Source organism: Puntigrus tetrazona, chromosome 12, assembly GCF_018831695.1.
Source record: "Puntigrus tetrazona isolate hp1 chromosome 12, ASM1883169v1, whole genome shotgun sequence".
NCBI lineage: Eukaryota > Metazoa > Chordata > Actinopteri > Cypriniformes > Cyprinidae > Puntigrus > Puntigrus tetrazona.
The window spans coordinates 6226710-6249088 of NC_056710.1; the positions used below are offsets into that span (position 1 = coordinate 6226710).

Genomic DNA, 22379 nt, shown 5'->3' on the forward strand with positions numbered 1-22379 from the left:
TGAAAATACAAAAGAAGGCATGCCTCACTCTCACCTAAGGCCAATGCACATGGACCTCATGGCTGCCCCACAACCTGTGGCTTCTGGGTTATACGGCACCCTGTAACCCCCTTCAGTGCCTGGGCGCAACTGTGCAATACCTTAAAGGAGAAAATGATAAACACGCAAAGACTCTGTTGGATGGATCTTCAAATTGGAAATGGAAATTCCTGATGGAAAATTGAAATTCCTGATGAGACATTGTGTCTTCACAAAATGGCACAGAAACTAACTTTTTACATGCACATACTGTACATGCATCATCTTTAAAAACTTGAGTAACTTATATGCATAACTGCATATTTTACGCACACACAGATGCACACACACAAACTATAAGCACACAAGCCTCTGACTAAGACCTGGACTAGCCCAGATGTGTCGTGAGTCTGTTCTGGCCAAACAAGGTCTCTAAGCGACCCAGACTCCTAACGAACGATAAGTCGAAACTAGGTAGTATTATAGTTAATTAATGATCCAAATTTAATCACAACTAGAGGGATCAGCAGTTACATTTAAATAAATATAACTAAAATCACGAAAGATTGGAGTCAGATAAAATTATGTGAAGGGTCAGAATTAGAATTGGAAACGCAAAAGATTAATATATATAAGTATACTTATACACTTATATATGATTGATTTTAAAGAGACGCAAGGAAAAGAGCGAATGCACATTAACCTTCGACCAGGGCCTCTGGATTCCATTCTCCACGCAAAGGGAGACCCTTACACATAGCTGTGCTTAAAATTTAACAGTAAATTAAGTGCTGGGCGTTTGGCCAGAGGAGAACTGGCCTGATTTCACCCACAAAACTTTTTCTCTATTTTGTCACTAATTGGGTTTTGGTTTCTTGCCACTGTTGCCTCTGGCTTGTTTAATTTCATGTGATTACGGTCAATTTGATTACAGAGATCATCTATGCATATAATAAAAAAGTAAAAAAAAAATAGTGTTCAATTTAGTCATTATATATTACTTTCACTTTATTCTCCAATTTGATACCGTTCTGTGCTTAATACTATCTGTATTTTTAAAGCGCTATATGAATAAAAGTGACTAATATGTAACCTAAATACAAAGGGAACACTGCGTCAGCTTTGGTAGGCATCTGATATTTTGAAAGTGCCCAAGTTGATTGTTTCATTATGTTTAGGTGTGTCTTGTTAATTAAGCAATTTCCTGTGCCCTTTATAAGTTCCTGTCTGTGTCTTGTCAGGTTTGTATGCATGTGATTCCTGATTATCTGCCTTCCTTCCATTGTGGATCATTAAAGATTGTTTAAAGAGTATATTCCTTGTCATGTGCTCAATCTCAAATGAAGCACTCATGTGCAGAATATTTAAAATGTACAAAAGTAGCCTAAGAGACTGCAAATAACATACTTTTCTGCTCTTAAAACATAAAAACTATTAGCCATTACAGATAAATATGTGTTTAAGTTAAGAAAACACTGTGCTATTCAAACATTTGTTGTTTATTTGCCCTTGTGTTGTGAAAAAGTGGAGATCTGTTTCCTCCAGACTCTTTTTGGAGCATCATTACAAAAGGATGCAAGGTAAAGTTTTCACTGAGATTTTGATTATCTAATGGCACGAAGTTTTACTGACAAACTATTTTTAATTATTGTCATGGGTATAAAAATATAACATTTTGGTGCCACATATTCAAACAAAGAGAATATTTCTATTCTCTTTGTTTGAATATGTGGCACCAAAATGGTTGCAGTAGCAGTTGACCTCTCTTGGTAAGTGATATTAGAAGATGCTGACTTACCACGATAACTGGAAAGAAAAGCGAAACATGAAAGCAAAAAAGTGTTTAAAGTCTGATTAAATTCAAAGGATGATGCACCATTTCATGATTTGTTTCATGGAAGTCCGGTGAGTATTGATCTTTGAAACTTTAGTAATTGTTCATAATGTTACATGTCCATGGTTGAGAAGTGTACTGTCTCGGTTACATATATAACCCTCGTTTCCTGAAGATGGTAACGGAGACGTCATGTCGGATGACCGACAAATTGGGATCTTGCTTCTAGAGACCAATCTACTTCGAGTGTATCTAAACGAGCTAATTTAATCTAAGATTTGCATGCACTAATCGCATCCAGCTGCCACTAATTACAGCATGAGTATAAATAAGCAGCAGGGGCATATTCAGGTTTTCGCACCATGACGTAACGTCTACATTCCCTTCTTCAGGGAATGAGGGTTACATACGTAACCTAGACGTTCCCTTTCAGTCGGTCACGACGAATTGGGATCCCTACCAAAACGCTATGGACGCTGCCTCTTGCAGTGTCCTGTTGGAACTCACAAGCCCCCTCAGTCTATCGGCATAGTCCGGGGCTGGACCACAAGAATCAAGCTACTCTTGTCAATACTACCCATTTTGTAAGACTGGAACACTGGGGAACGTCTCACGTTCTTGTGAACAGGGACGTGCGGAAGTCCAGCCTTCCCGTAGGAGGTCTCGGATTCATCGAGAGGACTGCCAAGGGGAATGGAGGAGCTCGACAGGGTCTACTATATGGACTCTCTGGAGCGGTTTAACAAGACGACCCGAAACCGGGCCTCTCAGTGCTTCTACCTGTTTGAGGTGAGAACACAGGAGGATACCGGTTCCACATGTACACTGTAGAATCTAGTGAACATGTTAGGACTCGCCCAGCCCGCAGCTCTACAAATATCTGTCAGCGAGGCACCACGAGCCAATGTCCAGGACGACACAACACTTCTTGTTGAGTATGCTTGTAACCTGAGGGGGCAGGGCACACCCTGTGCTTGGTATAAATAAACAAACTTCAGCTAGTACAAAACGCAGCAGCCAGAGTCCTTACTAGAACTAGGAAGTATGATCACATTAGCCCGGTTCTGTCAACACTGCACTGGCTCCCTATCAAACATCGGATAGATTTTAAAATCTTATTAATTACCTATAAAGCCCTGAATGGTTTAGCTCCTCAATACTTGAGCGAGCTCTTATCACATTATAGTCCTGCACTACGTTCTCAAAATTCTGGCCATTTGATAATACCTAGAATATCAAAATCAACTGCGGGCGGCAGATCCTTTTCCTATCTAGCACCTAAACTTTGGAACAATCTCCCTAACACTGTTCGGGAAGCAGACTCACTCTGCCAGTTTAAATCTAGATTAAAGACACATCTTTTTAACTTAGCCTACACATAACACACCAACACACTTTTTATTATTCAAATCCGTTAAAGGATTTTTAGGCTGCATTACTTAGATTTGCTGGAACCGGGAACACTACTCCTAAAATACGATGTACTTGTGACATCGTAAAAAGAATGGCATCTACGCTAATATTAGTCCTGTCTCTTTCTCAATCTGTTTTCACAGTTTGTATCCAGACTAGATGGTGGATCAGCACACAGAGATTATGTTCATCAGAGACCAGAAAACCTAGATGCGCCCATCGACAGATCACCAGATCCTGATGCACACACGCATACACACACACTGAGTCATTTACACTATCTGACACAGTTGCGTTTAAAATTGAACTGGAAGTTAAGTGCTGGGCGTCTGGTCAGAGGAGAACTGACCACAACTGAGTCTGGTTTCTCCCAAGGTTTTTTTTTTCTCCATTCTGTATGCATGGGGTTTTGTTTCCTTGCCGCTGTCGCCTCTGGCTTACTTGGTTGGGGACACTTAACTTCTAGTGATTTAACGTCAAATTGATTACAGAGACCGTCTCTGCATTTAATAAGAAATTGGTCACTCTCGTCATTATACATCCCTGTCATTGTACTCTTCTACATTATACTGTACAGTGCTTTGATGCAACCTGTGTTGTTAAAAGCACTATATAAATAAAAATGATTGATTGATTGATTGATTGATTGGTAGGCCAGGGTAATGGCGTCCACTATCCAGTATGCTATCCTCTATTTGGAGACGGAATTCCCCTTCTGCCAGCCACGTGACAAACAAAGAGCCTGTCTGAGGTCCTGAAGCTTTGTGTCTGGTCAACGTAGCCTCTTAGTGCACAGACGGGACAAAGCAACGCTAGGGTTGGGTCTGCCTCCTCCAGGGGCAGAGCTTGAAGGTTCACCACATGGTCTCTGAATGGAGTAGTGGAAACCTTGGGGACGTAACCGGGCCGTGGCCTCAGTGTTACCTGGGAATCTGCAGGCCCAAACTGTAGGCATGATTCGTCGACCGAAAAGGCCTGAAGGTCCTCAACCCTCTTGATGGATGCCAATGCAAGCAGGAGCAGCATCTTCATTTACAAGAACTTCAGCTCAACTGCTGGCAAAGGCTCAAATGGAGCCTGCTGCAGTGCTGTCAGCACTACAGACAGGTCCCAAGAGGGTACAGTGGGGGGTCGTGGAGGATTAAACCTCCTGGCCCCCCTCAGGAACTTGATGATCAGGTCATGTTTACCCACAGACCTCCCATCTATGGGGTTGTGACTTGCAGCGATCGCAGCCACATAGACTTTAAGGGTGGGGGGAGACAGCCTTCACTCCAACCCTTGCTGCAAGAAAGTAATCACGACTCTGATCGGGCAATCCCGGGGGTCTTCTCTTTGAGAATAACACCACTCAACGAACAGGCTCCATGTCAAGGAGTAGGCCTGTCTCATGGAGGGCGCTCTAGCCGAAGAAATGGTGTCAACTACCCCTTGAGGTAGGTCACCTAGAGCCTCCGCATCCCATCAAGGGACCAGACATGGAGTTTCCAGAGGTGTGGACGTGGGTGCCAAAGGGTGTCCCGTCTCTGAGTGAGAAGATCCTTCCTCAGAGGAATCAGCCAAAGAGGGGCTGTCAGGAGCATCAGTTCTGGGAACCAGGTCTTTGTACTCTCTTAGGTACATAAAGTATTTGGAATGCTTACTGTTTTACTGATTTACTGATTTTACTTATTAAATTTGGTATCGATCAACAAGACATTTTCTGAAACAATACAGGGTGTTTTACTCACCCTCATGCCTTCCAAGATGCTGCAGACAATTTCTTTATATATATATATATATATATATATATATATATATATATATATATATATATATATAATTACACATACATACAAGTGACACTAGCCTGCATTTTAAAATCTTTATTTAAGTGTTGTGTGGCAATTAACAAAAAAATGTATAATTTGAATATGGCAACATAGCATTGCAATATTTCTATGAATAAAAGTTGTGTGTAAATCACAATTATTGCATTAAGATGATGTTGGTTTTTGGTTACCATATCTCATGACTAAAACTTAGTCTGTCACATCAATATGATATTGGTTTGAGATGTTGGGTTTAGGTTAATCCCACAACCCACAACCAACCAAAGAACAATGTCTACTGAAGTTAGACTTTGACATTGTATGGACATCACATTATGTATGATGTTATGATGACGTTGGGTTTTGGTTACTATACCTCATGACTAAATGTCAATGTTTGATGTAAAATTGTTAGTAAATGTTGGTTTAAAACATTGGTTAGACTTTGTATGGACATTGTATGGATGTCACATTATGACTGTAAGGAGGTGAATCAAAACCGGTATATGCATTAAGACTTATCTGAGAAGGAATATCCAAAGGAACAAAAGGACTTCAAAAAGAGAGTAAACAACACCACCACTATCAGTTGTACAAATGTGTATCAATTATACCAATCTGGAAACTCTTGGAAACTCTGGAAATTCTTGCCTGGCAAAATAAATGTTAATCTTGGTTAACTTATAATATTGTCTGAAATAACTTTTCTAGTAGGTTAGTGACTTCTGAGGTTTTCCGCATTGTTGGGGTGCTAGGGTGAGTCAGATCAACGATCGATGGATGGAGCCGTCTTGAGATCTTGACTTCTGGCTAATTAATGTTAATTAATGATCCAAATTTAATCACAACTAGAGGGATCAGCAGTTACCTTTTAATAAATATAAATAAAATCACAAAAGATTGGAGTCAGATAAAATTGTGTATAAGGCCAGTACTATAATTGGGAACCCAAAAGATTAATAAATAGTAGTGATTTTTGAGGAGACGCAAAGGAAAGATCGGACACGCATTGACCTTCGACCAGGGCCTCTGGATTCCATTCTGCAGGAAAAGGGGGACCCTTACAGTTGGGGACAGTCCCTAGTGATCTCCTATTGTCTGTCGGTGAAGGTCTTTTCAGCGCGAGCTCCAAGAAGAAGTTTGAGCTTCTTCCCTATTCTTGAGCTGCTGTGGTAAGTCAATTATTTTTGCCTTTTAGAAATGTGAAGGGAAAGTGTACACGCACCCCATATAGACACATTTGTAGAATGAGTCGGAATACTCATGGTTAGACCGGAGACCGCAGAAATCCTGTGGGGCTAAGAATTAGACGAAACCACACAAATTCACAGGGAAAAGATAGCAGCAGAGTAGATGAGGAATGAAGTCTCTCGATGCGATTATCAAAGTTGGAAGAACATCATCCAACTTTGATTCTAGTACTTAACCGAGGGCTGAACATTGCAACAAATTCAGTGGCTTCCTTTTACTAGTGTTTATTGGCTTTGCAACAATTTGAAAAGCAAACACTTACGTGCAAGGAAAGGATGATAATCATGACAATTAATCTCTCGCAAGAACCTTGTAGATGTGAAAGTTTTGAAAGTTGGGCAAGACAAAGCAATGAAAAGTGCTGAATTTTAAGGAAACTTGAATCTGGGAAAATTTGCCTTGTAACCAGGGCTAAACCCATTCAAAAGATTTCACTATCTCTCCTGGGGGAGAAATGGAGAAATTAATCAAATTAAATTACAATGTTCAGCTTGACAAATCTTTTCAAAGATTAGTCTTAAAAATGCAGCTTATAGTTTGGACCTTTAAACTGTCTTCAGACAGACAAACAGCATCAAAAGGAATCAAAACATCATGTGTTCGTTCCATTTGCATTTGCTCTGGGTTTGCCCAGCCCCCAAACTTTCTCACACCTCATTGTATTCTTGAATGAATGCACTTAGTGACATCGCAGCTCAAAACTAAAGAAAATTGTGCCAAATTTCAAATTGTAGTTGCAAAAATCTTCAAATAGAGCAGCAGTTTGACCTATGTTTCCAGTATGGCCTGTGCACACAATGCACATGTCAAGACTACTGGAACTATAGGGCCAAACCAAGGCTGTATCTTCAAAAAAGATCAGAGAAATGATAATCGGACATTCTCAACAAGTTGCAAGAGGCTTAACAGAGACCAGTAATAAAATTATTTTAATTCATATTATTTTAATGTAATATAATTAATATTATAACAAGCTTATAATATATTATATTGCAATGGCCAAGCATGATCGTAGTCTCAGGGTGATTTGGCACTAATTTAGAAGAGGAGAGAAAGTTGTAGAAGAGTATGAAGAAGGATCAAGAATGTAGAAAGAGGGAATGTGCATGTAAGGAAATCTGAGAGATATTGGTAATAAAGGAAGATGAAAGGAATTATAAAACTAACGAGAAAGAACTTCTTTATCTTCTATTAGTGCAAGAATCTCCAATGAGAAAGAATAATGTGTCCAGAATTTACCAACTAAAATGATGCTTTAAGTTGGAGTTGATTGATCTGCCACCCAGTAACAAGGGAAGGTATGAGTTTTGTCTTGCTTCTTGCAAAGAAAAGAAACCCACAAACACAATGGTGCAAGTACTAGCAAACTAAACCATTCCTCCCTGGGAAGGACAGCAGACATGAAATCTGATCAGGAAGCTCATTTTACTGGATATATTATTAAAGTTGTGTGTAATGTAAAAGTCAGGCAGAAAGTCACAAGTCTTTACAGACTGCAGAGATGGAAGTGGTCAAATTTACACAAATCTGACCATTTACACTTTGTTAATTTTAGCCTTGTAGTTTCAAAACATGATCATGACCGTGATATGTCTTTGTAAACTAAAACTAATTTGCTTCTGATGGTAAGCAATCTTAGCTTGTAACCACCAGCAATAACTGCTTAGCCATGGCCATTACAGGAAAACCAGGACCCACCAGTCTTCAAGGTATTTGTAAAAAGGCTCAAAATTTTGCAGTTTCTCTCGTCTGTTTGTTTTTCAGATTGACTGTTGTCAACCCTGGGAAATAAATTCCACAGGGATGTCTGGCCAAACCTTCACCAACTTACACCAAGGAGACGGGTGTGGAGACACTACAAGGGGTCATTCACACATCATAACACTGAGTAAATAATTCCATGACCTCCCAGTGTAGCACTGGATCTAAATTACACAACATGAATTATGGTAGGCTAAACATCATCCATCTCCTACACACACATTTTCACACAAACATACACACCTGTAATAGTTATTGTAATCGCATGACACATTTACCTGGTATTAAGCATGTAAGGATGGATTTCACCAAGCAAGAGTTCCAGTCTACAGTAAAGTAATCAAACTCTCTTTCATCTTGCGAGAAGATCTGCGGGAAAGAGTAAAAACAATATGTGGCTCAATTTGGTTGCTCCCCCTTCTACCCCTCATGTTTTTGGTTCCTGTTTAGGTAAACCTCTCCTTCCCCTTGAGTGTGACAGATGCAGAAGGGAGGCTAATGTAAATGGTTCAGGTGTGACTGGTGAAAGGGTTTCTGGTCTCCTGGTGAGTGTGTGCCCCAATAATGACCATTTGATAACCATTTGTCTTTGCTCCAAGGATGAGCACGGGAATGGTTTGGGGAGAAGTTTCACATTTGGGTGCTAAATGGTTGATTCTTTGATCAGTCTGGGTATTTAAAGAAAGTGGGCAAACCACTCAAGGAAGCTTTCTGTAAACAGATCTTCCCGCACAACTTCTGTGTGTCTTCATTGCCAGGTACAATGACCTTTAATTTAAGCTTTTTATAATTGGTTTTATCTGTTTGTTTTTAGTTTGCTTTCTTTATTTTTGTGTGTTTACTGCTGATCAGTTGTGTAAATGTAATGACATTTCATGAATTGGAAAACAGTACTGTCTGGCATAATAAAAGTAAATCTTGATTAACTAATATTTTCTGGAATAACTTTTCTAGTAGATTAGTGACTTCTGAGGTTTTCCGCATTGTTGGCGTGCTAGGGTGAGTCAGATCAACGATCGATGGATGGAGCACATTTTTGAGATCTTGACTTATGGCCACCAAACTGGCTTAGCATGCTATTACTTAGGGAACGCATACAAAATTACTCTTTTTGAGTCTATCGAGGAGATGGCTGCATTAAGGTAAGCGATCTACGGGGTAGCCTGAGACCTGGTGACTAAGACCTGGACTAGCCCAGATGTGTCGTGAGTCTGTTCTGGCCAAACAAGGTCTCTAAGCGACCCAGATTCCTAACAAACGAAAAGTCAAAACTAAGAAGTATTATAGTCAATTAATAATCTAAATTCAATCGCAACTAGAGGGATCAGCAGTAACATTAAAATTAATACAGTCAGAATCACGGAAATTGGAGTCAGATCAAATTATATAAGGTCAGTACTAAAATTGGGGAAACAAAAGTGATTTTGCAGAAGTGCCAGAAAGAGTCTACACGCATACAGCCTTCAACCAGCCACTGGATTCCGGTCAGTGGGTGAACCCTTACAAGCATAAAAGCCTCCAGGTCCAAATTATTCAAATTCATCAAATCACACATAATTTCAAACTGTCACCAAGCCAGCAGAGGGAGCTCTTACCTCTGGGTGATCACTCCCTCTGCTGCTACTTCCTGTCTGAGGACGATAAATACTGCAGCAGGCCACTCACCTGCAGGTTGCATTGTTCGCCTGTTTCATTGTCTAGATTGTTATTGGATTGCTGTTTCTGGTTTCCTTGGTTTTGACACTGCCTGTCTTCTGTTGTTCTGATTGTTTGCTGCCTGACCTGACCTTCGCCTGTTTTTGGATTTTGTTATTGCCTTGCCTCTGATACTCCTGTTTGACGCCTGCCTGCTTTGACCATGACTTTGTTTAATAAAAGCCTACACATGGATCCGCACGCCTCAGACCCCTCATTCGTGACAGAATGCAACCTCACACCAGGATCCAACGGCTTTTCACCTAATCCATGGCCAGGTAGGCGCCTCGCAATATCTTTATTGGCCCTCAAGCAGGGCACCCCATCACTTGAGGATTACACCCAAGAATTTTTGGACAAGGCTTACCTCTCTGACTTACCTGACTGTTTATTGATTGAGTTGTTTCATGAGGGAATAAATCAGCCACTCAAGACGAAACTGGTTTAAGAGGGTCCACATGAGTCACTTGCTCAGTTTATAGAGTTCGCTTTAGTGACTGTGGGGTCAGCTTTCATGCTGGGTATTACGGAGGAAGAGGACACCGCTTCAACTCCTGTAATGGCCGCCTTCCCTGAGCCGCTGCCCAAGATGCCCGCCTTCCCTGAGCCGCTGCCCAAGATGGCCACCTGCCCAGAGCCGCTTCCCAAGATGGCCGCCTGCCCAGAGCCGCTTCCCAAGATGGCCGCCTGCCCAGCGGCGCTTCCCAAGATGGCCGCCTGCCCAGCGCCGCTTCCCAAGATGGCCGCCTGCCCAGCGCCGCTTCCCAAGATGGCCGCCTGCCGTGCGCTGCCTCCAGTGCCCGCGCCTCGCGCCTCAAGTTATCCCACCCTCCCACCCTTGCCACACGTCATCGATGGATCGCAGCAGCCCCTGCACTCATCCTCTGCCCTCCACCTGGTGGGGGGTGGGGTCTTATGTCACCAAGCCAGCAGAGGGAGCTTTTACCTCTGGGTGATCTGTGATCACTCCCTCTTGCTGCTACTTCCTGTCTGAGAACTATAAATACTGCAGCAGGCCACTCACCTGCAGGTTGCATTGTTCTCCTGTTTCATTGTCTAGATCGTTATTGGATTGCTGTTTCTGGTTTCCTTGGTCTTGACCCTGCCTGTCTTCTGTTGTTCTGATTGTTTGCTGCCTGACCTGACCTTCGCCTGTTTTTGGATTTTGTTATTGCCTTGCCTCTAATACTCCTTTTTGCCCTGTTTGACGCCTGCCTGCTTTGACCATGCCTTTGTTTAATAAAAGCCTGCACATGGATCCGCACGCCTCAGACCCCTCATTTGTGACACAAACATATAGGTTAAATTAAATATAATTTTTTAATTTAATTTCAAAACGTTTGTGCAGTCTTATGGTTTTATGAACTTACTGTATGTGAATATTGTAAGGTGCATAGGCATGGCCACAGTCACACAATAGTGACTCACAAATTTTAAAATTGAGACCTATTCAGCAATGCAACTGGTCTCCTAGGACAAAACACTTATGTCCGGTCATTGGCACTGTTGCAGGCAAGGGGGCCCACTAGATTGCGGCACATGTCTAATGACTATACAAATTCATTTAAACAAGTAAACAATCAAATTTATTATCAAGTGTGACTGGCCTGCACATCAAATACACAGGGAAGGATTGAAGAAACTGAATTACAGATTTAAAATCTCTTTCTGCTGTTTTTGACCTAATTAAATTATAAGGTTTGCATTAAAATGAAATGAAACAAGTGATATAGGCAATTTTATGATGAGAATTGTGAAATTGTGTATTTCTATATTATGTGTTTTATTTTAATTTTACATACCACCGGTAAATATACTGGTTATATTGATTTTTTGTTACTTCCCTTTTATTCACTCAGACCAAGAACCTAAATCCAAATTGTAAAATTGAGTGGTATTAAATAATCTGTAAACCACATGAGACCTGTCCATTAAATAAGTTGATTAAGAGAAATGGAGACCCGGTTTACCACTCGCACTTGACAGATGGTTGCTGCTTTGTGAACTTTTGTTTAACCCTTTACATCCCACAACATACACCACAATGTTTGGTTATTGCTTGATTACTCAGGAGTTGTTTAGATGCTTTGCGTTTTTTGCTGAAAAATTCTGCGCGACACACCTTCTAGGGGAAGGTGACTGAAAGCTTTACAGCGGGTCAAATGAACCCGAGAATAGAGGGATGCTTTCAACTCACGTTTGATTAACGCAACGGACCTGGTACATCAAGTAATCCTGCAGGCTGAATATTACCACAGCCGGTGCAGATGGACACACCTGACCAGAGACTGCAGCGGCACAGAATGCCGATACTTAAAGAGACTGGACATATCACTGATGTGATTTCTACAGTGCTTGCTTTAATATTGTTCTTTCAGGTGACCACTCAGCCTCCACACACCCTCAACCAGCACAGCCTGCTCTGACAAGACTTCGGCTGTAGACATCGGACTGAGATTCCGTTCTGCATGAAAAGGGGGACCCTTACACTTTTGGTTGATTGAATTTAAGCTAAATTTGAGTGATCAGTTTAAATGATGAATGGCAGAGCTGTCCCCACTAAAGCTGTGGCACTAATATGTCCAATATGTGTTATAAAAACACTGCGGGCAGCAGATCCTTTTCCTATTTAGCACCCAAACTCTGGAACAATCTAGATTAAAGACCCATCTCTTTAACCTAGCTCACACATAGCACACTAATACTATTCTACTAAAATACTTTAAAGGACTGTTAGGCGGAAGAAATTAGATCAGCCAGAACCGGGAACACTCTCCATAATATACAATGTACTTGTTACATCATAAAAAAAAAGGCCTCAACGCTAATATTATTCTCTTACTTTCTTATTGTGTTTCTCAGTTCATATCCACATCAAATGGTGGATCAGCACCTTCATCTGAAACCAATACACCTAGATGAGCCCCATGGACAGATCATGGGAATCAAACACACACACACACACACACACACACACTCTGACCGACATAGCTAAATTTACATTTTAACTAGAATTTAAGTACTGGTTGTCTGACCAAAGACAACCATTCTTTCACGGATGGGGTTGTGGTTCCGTGCTACTGTTGCCTCTGGCTTCTAGTAAATATCGTTGAATTGATTATACAGACAGTCTCTGCATTTAATAAAAAAACATGTAAAAGTGTTTAATCTTGTCATTACACATTATGATCCCTCTATTCTCCTCTTTGATACTGTTCAGAGCTTTGACACAATCTGTATTGTTTAAAGAGCTATTTAAAAACTAAATGTTTATAAAAACTATAAACATTATAAATACAGCTAGGCTATTTAAGTTGATTTTAAAATATAATTTAACAGTGAGGTGGTCCTCATGCTGAATGGCATAAATTGTATGGTATTTATGGACTGTATTTAAATTGAGCAGTGTAACTTTTTCAGTGTTTCTTTAACTAGCTATTGTGACGGGCGTCCCGAGCTACCATCAGCGTTGCCCTGGGAATAAACCACGAGCACCTGGAAAAGCCACTGATCACCGGATTCGCCACACCTGGAGCTCGTTTGCCGGTGACCAGATAAGCCACGTCAGGCCCATGCTCCAGTGAGCTACCACACTCCCACATGCTATCTCTGACTGTTGTCTCTTTTGTTTACGTTCTAGAAGCCAGTCCTTGAACCGCGACATGGAGCTAATTCCCCCAGGATTCGCCACCGACGTACTCACTGACTGCACACTGAGCACCGAGCACCCAGAAGACAACGCCACTGACAGCGGTTGTGCACCGGCTCACGTTTCACTGATCACTTTATTATTGAATAAACGTGCCCTCCGGGGTTCAAACGCCTCTGTTTGAGCTGTGCTTCATCCGCCCCGTGACAAGTGGTGGAGAATGCTGGCATGTTGAAGCACTCACAAACACACAAAACAAAGAGAAGAAAGAGAAACATTACGCTGCGGACGCCATTTTGTTTAAAGGGCCCCTACCTCGACTCATCTTTTTTTTTCTTCTCTTTGTCCCCCTCCAGCTAAGCGCTCGCGACCCGGCCAGGAGATGGAGGAGCTGCTACAGCAACTTGCAGATGTGTCCCTTCGACAGCAGCAGTTAGTTGAACACCTGGTGAACCGACAAGGGCAGCTCAAGCAGGAGCTCGCTGCCCAGCGTGCCGCCGCTTGACCGCACCCCGCCGTGCCCGAGCCCCGCGTTCAAGCAGCACAACTCCTCCCGAAGATGACCAGCCATGACGACCCAGAGATTTTTCTACAGATGTTTGAGAATGTCGCCATCACAGAAGGATGGGATCGCCGAGATTGGGCACGCGCGCTGGCTCCACTGCTAACCGGAGAAGCGCAGCGCAGCTTCTACGCCATGCCGGCCGACCTGGCTACCAGCTATGATGACCTGAAACGGGAGATCCTCGGAAGGGTCAGTCTATCTCCGATCTGCGCGGCCCAGGGGTTCTTTGACTAGGCGTTCCAACCACGCCGGCCGGCCCGGGCTCAAGTCGCCGAGCTCACCCGTCTGGCCCAACATTGGCTGCTGGATCAGGACCTGATCCCCGGCCAGATCGTCGAGAGGGTGGTCATCGACCGGCTCTTGCGGGCTCTTCCCCGAGCCTACCACCAGGCGGTCGGCATGCGCAATCCCCGGACGTCCTCAGAGTTAGTGGAAGCGGTCGAGTTGGCTGAAGCGGCACTCAAGAAGGAAGCCGGGGAGCGAGCGTTACCTTTTCCCCGGAGGGCACCCCAGGAGCAGCACGCGCCGGAGAGCACCTGGCGGCCAGTAGAGCGGGCGGCGGGCACTGCAGTAAAGAACGAGCCCATGCCCACAGAAGCTTCTACCACCCCAGCTCGGGGGCCCCCAGGCCTGGCTAGCGGGCTGTGGGTTACACCAGGAGGTGCCCCGCGAAGCGTCGGCCGTCCCCATCGTCTTAAACGGGCGCAAGTTGGACGCCGTCCTGGACTCTGGCAGCGTTGTCAGCCTGGTCCAGTCCCGCCTGCTGCCTCCCCGTACCACGCCCCGAAAACGCCTGCCGATAACCTGTGTCCACGGGGATACCAAGAAAGTCTTGACCCGCTGGGTCAAAATAACCACAGCAGGCGGAAGCTGGAACCTGGAGGTAGGCCTCATCCAAGACCTGCCGGTGATCCTCAGGCGGGACTGGCCGGGCTTCCCGGAGGCTTTCAGGACCGGTGCCCGGGCCAACAACCCATCCAAGCCGCCGGTGAAGAAGAGAGGGGCCCGCCGCCAGACTGCACTTATAACCTCCGACAGCGGGAGAGATGGTGAGTCCCCTCTTAACACTAATGTGTTCTTTGATGTGTTTCAGCAGGTCACCGGAGGGGGCTCATTCGGTTGGGCTCAACGGGACTATGACAGGCTAAAACACTGCTGGGATCAAGTGCGCTTCCTTGAGGGAGAGGAAGTCCGGCCCGGCCTCCTCCCCCCCAGTCCGCTTGTACTGCTTCCTATCATCGAGGTGCAAGTCTGCCCGCGGCTAGGAACACATCCTGGTGATCGTCGATTACGCCACCCGGTATCCAGAAGCTATCCCCCTCCGAAGGGCTACCGCCAAGGCCATTGCCCAAGAACTCTTCCTCTCCACCCGTGTCGGCATCCCCAGCGAGATTCTGACCGACCAAGGCACCCCGTTCATGTCCCGTGTGATGGCCGACCTCTGCCGGCTGCTGAAGATCCATCAGCTGCGCACCTCTGTCTACCATCCCCAGACCGACGGCCTGGTCGAAAGATTTAATCAGACCCTCAAACAGATGCTTCGGCGGGTGGCGGCCGAGGATTGCCAAGACTGGGACTTACTTCTCCCCTACGTCCTCTTTGGGATTCGAGAGGTGCCCCAGGCCTCCACTGGGTTCACACCCTTTGAACTGCTGTTTGGCCGTCAGCCCCGAGGCCTGCTGGATGTCGCCAGGGAGGCCTGGGAACAGCAGCAGCAGCCGGCGGCCCAGAGGTCGGTCGTCGAACACGTCCAGGCCATGCGGGACCGGATAGAACGGGTGATGCCCCTGGTGCGGGAGCACATGACGGAGGCCCAGAGAGCTCAGCAACGCCACTACAACCGCCCCGCCCAGCCGCGAGAATTCCAAGTCGGCGACAGGGTCATGGTTCCTCTTCAGGAACTCGAGCTGCGTCACAAACGCTTTGGGAACGCCTTCAGCGTGCGCCGTTCTGAACCACGTGTAAAGTCTGTCCAATGGAGGGGAGCGACGTCATGGACGAGATGACGTCGCCGACCAGGAAGTATAAAGTGACGCTCTGCGATGCTGGCACCAGCTTTCTGCGTTCAGTAAGCGCTACGTGTTATTGTTTGTCTATTTGCTGTCTGTTTGTCTAGCTTAAAAGAAAATACTATGGCTGATGATCAGAGTTTAAAAAGCAAATCTAAGGCGAAACACGCTGGTGTTCCGTCGCGTTTCAAGCGGTGTGCTGATCCCTGCCCTCGTTATATCACGGGTGGGGACACACACAGCTTGTGCGTGGCGTGCCTGGGAGCGGAGCACGCGGCGTCAGCCCTCGAGGGGACTGATTGTCCGCATTGTTTGCAGCTACCGCTGCGAAAAACTCCGCCCCGGAGGTCTCTCTTTCACGAGGAGACTTCACCAGCGTCCCCAGGGTGCGGGACCGCTTCGCCGAGGTGGAGCGACGAACGCGACGCCTGGGGATCGCAACTCGATCTGGCGGAGGAGATGGAGATGGGCTCGTCCCTTTCTCCATCGGAGTCCGCCAGATCGGGCGCTCAATCCCGTGGGTCCGAAGCCCGTACTCCGGCTTCTTCAGCCACGGGGGAGACGTCAACTCGCGCTCACTCTTCCTCCGAGGAGGTTAATGTTGACGTGGTGGACGATGCGCCGTTGCACACGCCACAATATGAGGAGCTCTTAGAGGTGGTAACTCGTGCGGTTGCCAAATTAAACATCGATTGGCCCGCCGAGCGATACGCTGAGCCTCAGAAATCGGATGAAATTGGATGAAAGATTTCTGAGAGCGAAGCAGCCACCTCTGAGACGGAGCCTTCCATTCTTCCCAGACCTCCACAGTGAGCTGTCGAGGTCCTGGGGAAGGCCGTACTCCGCCCGTGTTTTCTCCCCCACCGCTGCTAGTCATTATGGTAATGTGGCGGGAGTCGCGGAGTGCGGCTATAAGGCGATGCCCCGGGTAGAACAGTCTCTTGCGACCTATCTGTCCCCCGGTGCGGCATCGTCTTTGAAGGCTCCGACCTTACCATCAAGGCCGCTGAGAACAACGTCGGCTTTGATGGCTAAGGGGTACGCGGCAGCAGGATTGGATGGGGCTTGCATGCACACTATGGCGGTGTTGCAGGCATACCAAGCCGACCTGCTGAAAGAGATTGATGAGGGAGAGGGGGTCAGGTCCGATGACATCGCAGAACCGCGCCGGACGGCTGACCTCTGCCTCCGCGCGTCACTAAGGAGACCGCCCGTGCTGTAGGGCGGTCTATGTCATCCCTTGTGGCCGCGGAGAGGCATCTCTGGCTGACCCTGTCCGACATGAAAGAGCGGGACAGGGTCTGCCTATTGACGCCCCTGCAGCCTTCTGGCTCATTCGGCGACTCCGTTAATGAGGTCGTCGATAGGTACCAGGAGGCCCGTAAACAGGCGGCGGCGCGCTCAAGAGTTTCCTCCCACGCCGATCTCAGGGGCATCGGGACGAGAGATGCCCCACCGCGTGCCAGCTCCTCATAGGCATGTGCAAAAACAGAGCGTCGCCTCTCGCTCCCCTAAAAACAGCAGGGGCGGGCGGCGCTCTGGGCCGGGGCTTCGGGCCTAAAGACCTGAGGGCCTTTTGGACAGGAAGTCCACGGCCAAGAAGCCCTGATATGAGTGGTTCAGGGCTTCTGAGGGCTGCCTCTCCTGGGAGGATCAGGTTATGCCTGGTCAGACGGCACCCGTTCCTCCTCAGGGCCCTCAGGAGTAACTCCGCTATCTCTGCCCTCGTGCCAGAGTGCGGAGGCTTCAGCACGCTTCCCCAGCCGGATTCACCCGAGGGTGCGCCACGGCCGGGAACGCGCCTCCCCGCGGGGTCCGTTTACAGCTAGCCCGTTGTCTGCCTGCCGGTCAACCGTTTCAGGCCACCGGGTTACCTGTATCTCACACACCAGAGGTCAGCCTCGAGAGGCTGATTCCCTTAGTAGATTATTTAGCAGCGTGGAAACTTCTGCCAAATGTATCTCAATGGGTCATACTAACGATAGAGAAAGGCTATCGAATTCAGTTCGGGTTTCCACCACCGACATTCAGGGGAGTCACACCGACAGTAGTCGGCCCCCAGCAGGCTCTGGTGATGGAACAGGAAGTAAGACCCTGCTCAGGAAGGAGGCCATCGAGGTGGTCCCTCCTCATGCTGTGGAATCTGGGTTTTACAGCCGCTACTTCATTGTCCCATGAAGGACGGGGGGTTGGGTCCTATCCTAGATCTGAGGATCTTGAACCGCTCAGTCAGCAGACTGAAGTTCAAAATGCTTACCATCAAGCATGTGGTGACTCAAATCAGATCCGAGGACTGGTTTGTCAACATAGATCTGAAAGACGATACTTCCATATATCCATCCTTCCTCAACACAGGAAGTTTCTAAGGTTCGCTTTGGGCGTAGCATACCAATATCGAGTACTTCCGCTCGCCTAGCACTCTCACCCCGCACATTTACGAAGTGTATGGATGCAGCTCTGGCTCCACTGAGACTCCAGGGCATCCGCATACTCAATTATATCGACGATTGGTTGATATTAGCTCAATCAGAGCAGATGGCAGTTCAACATCGAGATGTTGTTCTGTCTCACATGGGGAGCTGGGTTTGAGACTGAACGCCAAGAAGAGTGTATTGCGCCCCGCTCAGAGGACCACATACCTAGGCGTGGTGTGGGATTCGACCACAATGTGGGCACGCTTGTCTCCTGCCCGTGTGCAGTCAATCCTCATGTCAGTCGAGAGAGTCAGGAAGGCCAGTCATTCACTGTCAAGCAGTATCAGAGACTGTTGGGCCTGATGGCAGCTGCGCCCAACGTGATACCCTTTGGCCTGCTGTACATGAGACCCCTACAGTGGTAGCTCAGGACCAAGGGGTTCTCCCGAGGGGAAACCCACTCCGCAAAATCAAAGTGTCACGCCCGTGCAGTCGGGCCTTAGACTTGTGGAGGAAGCCTTGGTTCCTGAATCAGGGCCCAAGGTTAGGAGCTCTATGTCGCCGGACCTCCCTTGCGACAGATGCATCCCTAACCGGTTGGGGCGCAGTATTGAACGGGCGCCCGCCCACGGTCTGTGGAGCGATCACCACCACGGGTGGCATATCAATCTGCTAGAGATGTTAGCGGTATTTCGTGCTTTGAAGCACTTTCTCCCAGACCTGAGAGGTCACCATGTGTTGGTGCACACCGACAACACAGCGGTGGTCTCTTACATCAACCACCAGGAGGTCTCGTTCGCGCTTCTTGAACAAGCTGGCGCACCAGATCCTTGTGTGGTCCCAGGACAAAATCTGCTCGCTGAGAGCGATCTACATCCCTGGGCATCTCAATACGGAGCCGACACCCTGTCGAGACAGGGGTTGAGGCCGGGAATGGATGCTTCACCCGACGTGGTGAAGCAGATCTGGTCGAGATTTTACCAGGCAGAGGTGGACCTCTTTGCTTCTCGAGGAATGCACAATGTCCTCCTCTGGTTCTCTAGTTCATCCAGCTCCCTGGGACTGGATGCCATGTCACAGGCGTGGCCGAGGCGTCGCCTGTACGCATTTCCCCGATTGCCCTGCTCCCGGGTTCTGGCGCGAGTGCGCCAGGACGGAGTCAGACTACTGTTGGTAGCCCCGTTCTGGCCGGGCCGAGTATGGTTTGCGGACCTCATCGGCCTAGTAGACGGTCATCCGTGGGAGATCCCCCTGAGGCCGGATCTACTCTCTCAGGCGGGGAACAATAGTTCACCTCGCCCGGAGTTGTTGAAGCTGTGGGTGTGGCCCCTGAGGGGGCACAACTCATAGCCTCTGGTCTTTCAGCTGAGGTTGTTGAGACCATCCTCCAATCCAGAGCTCCTCTACGAGGCGTGTATGCCAGGAGGTGGGAAATGTTCACTTCCTGGTGTGGAGATCGCCACTTAAACCCAGTTAACTGCCCAGTAGGTTCAGTGCTGGAGTTCCTTCAGGCGAGATTCTCCACCGGGTTATCCCACTCCACCCTAAAGGTCTACGTGGCAGCTATATCTGCATATCATGACCCTATTGGTGGCCACTCAGTGGGCAAACACCCATTAGTTACACGATTCCTCCACGGTGTGCTGAGGCTGAGACCTCCAGTGCGGACCAGAATTCCCCCCTGGGATTTGGTTGTGGTGTTAGAGGCTCTGTGTAAGGCACCCTTCGAGCCCCTCGAAGAGGTTCCCTTACCGGTCTTATCTTTTAAGACAGCATTTCTCCTCGCCATCACCTCTCTGCGGAGGGTGGGAGATCTGCAGGCCCTCTCAGTGGCCCCTACTCACCTGGACTTTGCCCCAGGCATGTCCAAGGCTTTTTTATACCCACGAGTGGGTTATACACCTAAAGTGCCCTCTGTTACACCACAGCCGATCGTACTGCAGGCCTTCTGTCCTCCCCCCTTCCAGGATCCAGACCAGCGGAAGTTCAACTGCATGCGTCCAGTGCGAGCACTGGACACTTATGTGCGCAGGACTGCGTCTCTGCGGAGGTCGGACCAATTACTTATTTGTTTTGGTCCGACAAATAGGGGTGGCGCTGCCGCTAAGCGGACTGTTAGCAGGTGGATAGTTGAGGCTATCCACCTGGCCTATGAAGCCTCTGCACTCCCATGCCCTCTCGGGTCAGAGCGCACTCTACAAGGGTATGGCGGCCTCTAAGGCCTATCTTAGCGGTGTCCCCTCGGGGACATCTGCAACGCATGGGTGGTCCACGCCCTCCACTTTTGCCCGGTTTTACAACTTGGACATAAGGGCTGCTCCTGGCTCCTCTGTCCTTTCCTGATGGGTGGTCTGAGGACCCCGTTTCAGGCAGGGCCTTGGAAATATGGCGGCGTGGGCATCTCGTTCTCAAAGCGTTTGTGACGCAGCTCGAGTTCCTGAAGAGGAACGTCTCAGGTTACGAATGTAACCATGGTTCCTCTAGGAACGCAGACGCTGCGTCCCGATGCCATACTTCCCGCACCCCTGCCGGCGCTTACTTCACTACGAGGCTGGTGCCGGCATTGCAGAGCGTCACTTTATACTTCCTGGTCGGCGACGTCATCTCGTCCATGACGTCGCTCCCCTCCATTGGACAGACTTTACACGTGGTTCAGAACGGCGCACGCTGAAGGCGTTCCCAAAGCGTTTGTGACGCAGCGTCTCGTTCCCTAGAGGAACCATGGTTACATTCGTAACCTGAGACGTTCTGGTCCCCACCCAGGCCTGCAAGTTTCTGGCCATGTGGCAGGGACCGTACACTGTACTGGAACGGCTGGGCCCAGTAAATTATAAAGTCAGGCAACCCGACCGACGCCGCCCCGAGCAGATTTACCATATCAACTTGCTGAAGAAATGGGTGGGGACCAGGGAGAACCTAGCGGCCCTCACCACCCAGGAAGCCCCGGTCGTCGACATGAACGTCATGCTGTCTCCCGCCCAGAAGTCAGACATCAAACATCTGGTCGGTCAGTTCTCGGATGTGTTCTCGCCATCGCCCGGGCAGACCCACATCCTACAGCACGACATCAAAACTCCCCCCGGCATCATTGTAAAACAGCGGCCCTACCGTATCCCTGAGACTCGTCGGCGGGCTATAGAGGAGGAAGTCCAACAAATGCTGAAGTTGGGGGTAATTGAGCCATCTAACAGCCCGTGGTCCAGCCCGATAGTCCTGGTCCCCAAGCCTGACGGCTCGCTCTGCTTCTGCAACGACTTCCGGCGGCTCAACCAGGTCTCCGAGTTCGATGGCTACCCGATGCCCTGTGTGGACGAACTGCTAGATCGTCTGGGGAGGGCCCGGTACATCTCAACGCTTGACCTCACCAAAGGCTACTGGCAAGTCCCCCCTAACCGACGAAGCAAAGCCCAAAACTGCCTTCTCGACCCCCAGTGGCCACTGGCAGTACCGGACCCAACGGCTCATGGACATTCTCCTCCGGCCTCACCAACACTACGCCGCCGCCTATCTGGATGATGTGGTGGTTCACTCGGAGACCTGGGAAGAACACCTCGGAGCGGTGCTGCGGGATCTCCGACGGGCCGGACTCACCGCCAACCCCAGGAAATGTCACCTGGCGCTCCACGAGGCCAAGTACCTGGGATACCGCGTTGGCCGGGGCCTAATCCAGCCCCAAGAACAGAAGGTCACGGCCGAGCGGGAGGCTCCTTGTCCAACCACGAAGTCCCAGGTACGCGCCTTTCTGGGGTTGGCCGGATACTACCACTGCTTTATCCCCAACTTCTCCTCTATAGCCGCCCCTTTGACAGACCTGACCAGGAAGGGGCAGCCCGAGCGGATACCCTGGAGTCCCGCTGCGGAGGAGGCCTTCACCCGGATCAAGGAAGTCCTGACTTCAAGCCCGGTTCTGTGAGCCCCGGACTTCGGCTGCCCCTTCCTCCTGCAAACGGATGCTTCCG

The 22379-nt window shown here is 48.0% G+C and overlaps 1 protein-coding gene across 5 annotated transcripts in view; it reads right to left on the bottom strand.

The window, feature by feature from the left end:
* Window positions 1-22379, bottom strand: part of LOC122355417 (protein ADP-ribosylarginine hydrolase-like) — an 82867-nt gene that overhangs the window by 29228 nt on the left and 31260 nt on the right. For 4 of the 5 annotated variants that reach the window (XM_043253675.1, XM_043253676.1, XM_043253677.1 and 1 more), the window contains exon 5: window positions 35-140. In XM_043253675.1, the coding sequence (XP_043109610.1) occupies window positions 35-140 (106 nt within the window). Of the gene's footprint in view, window positions 1-34; window positions 141-8366; window positions 8458-22379 lie in introns of all 5 variants that reach the window. The other variant, XM_043253679.1, reaches the window with a different exon arrangement.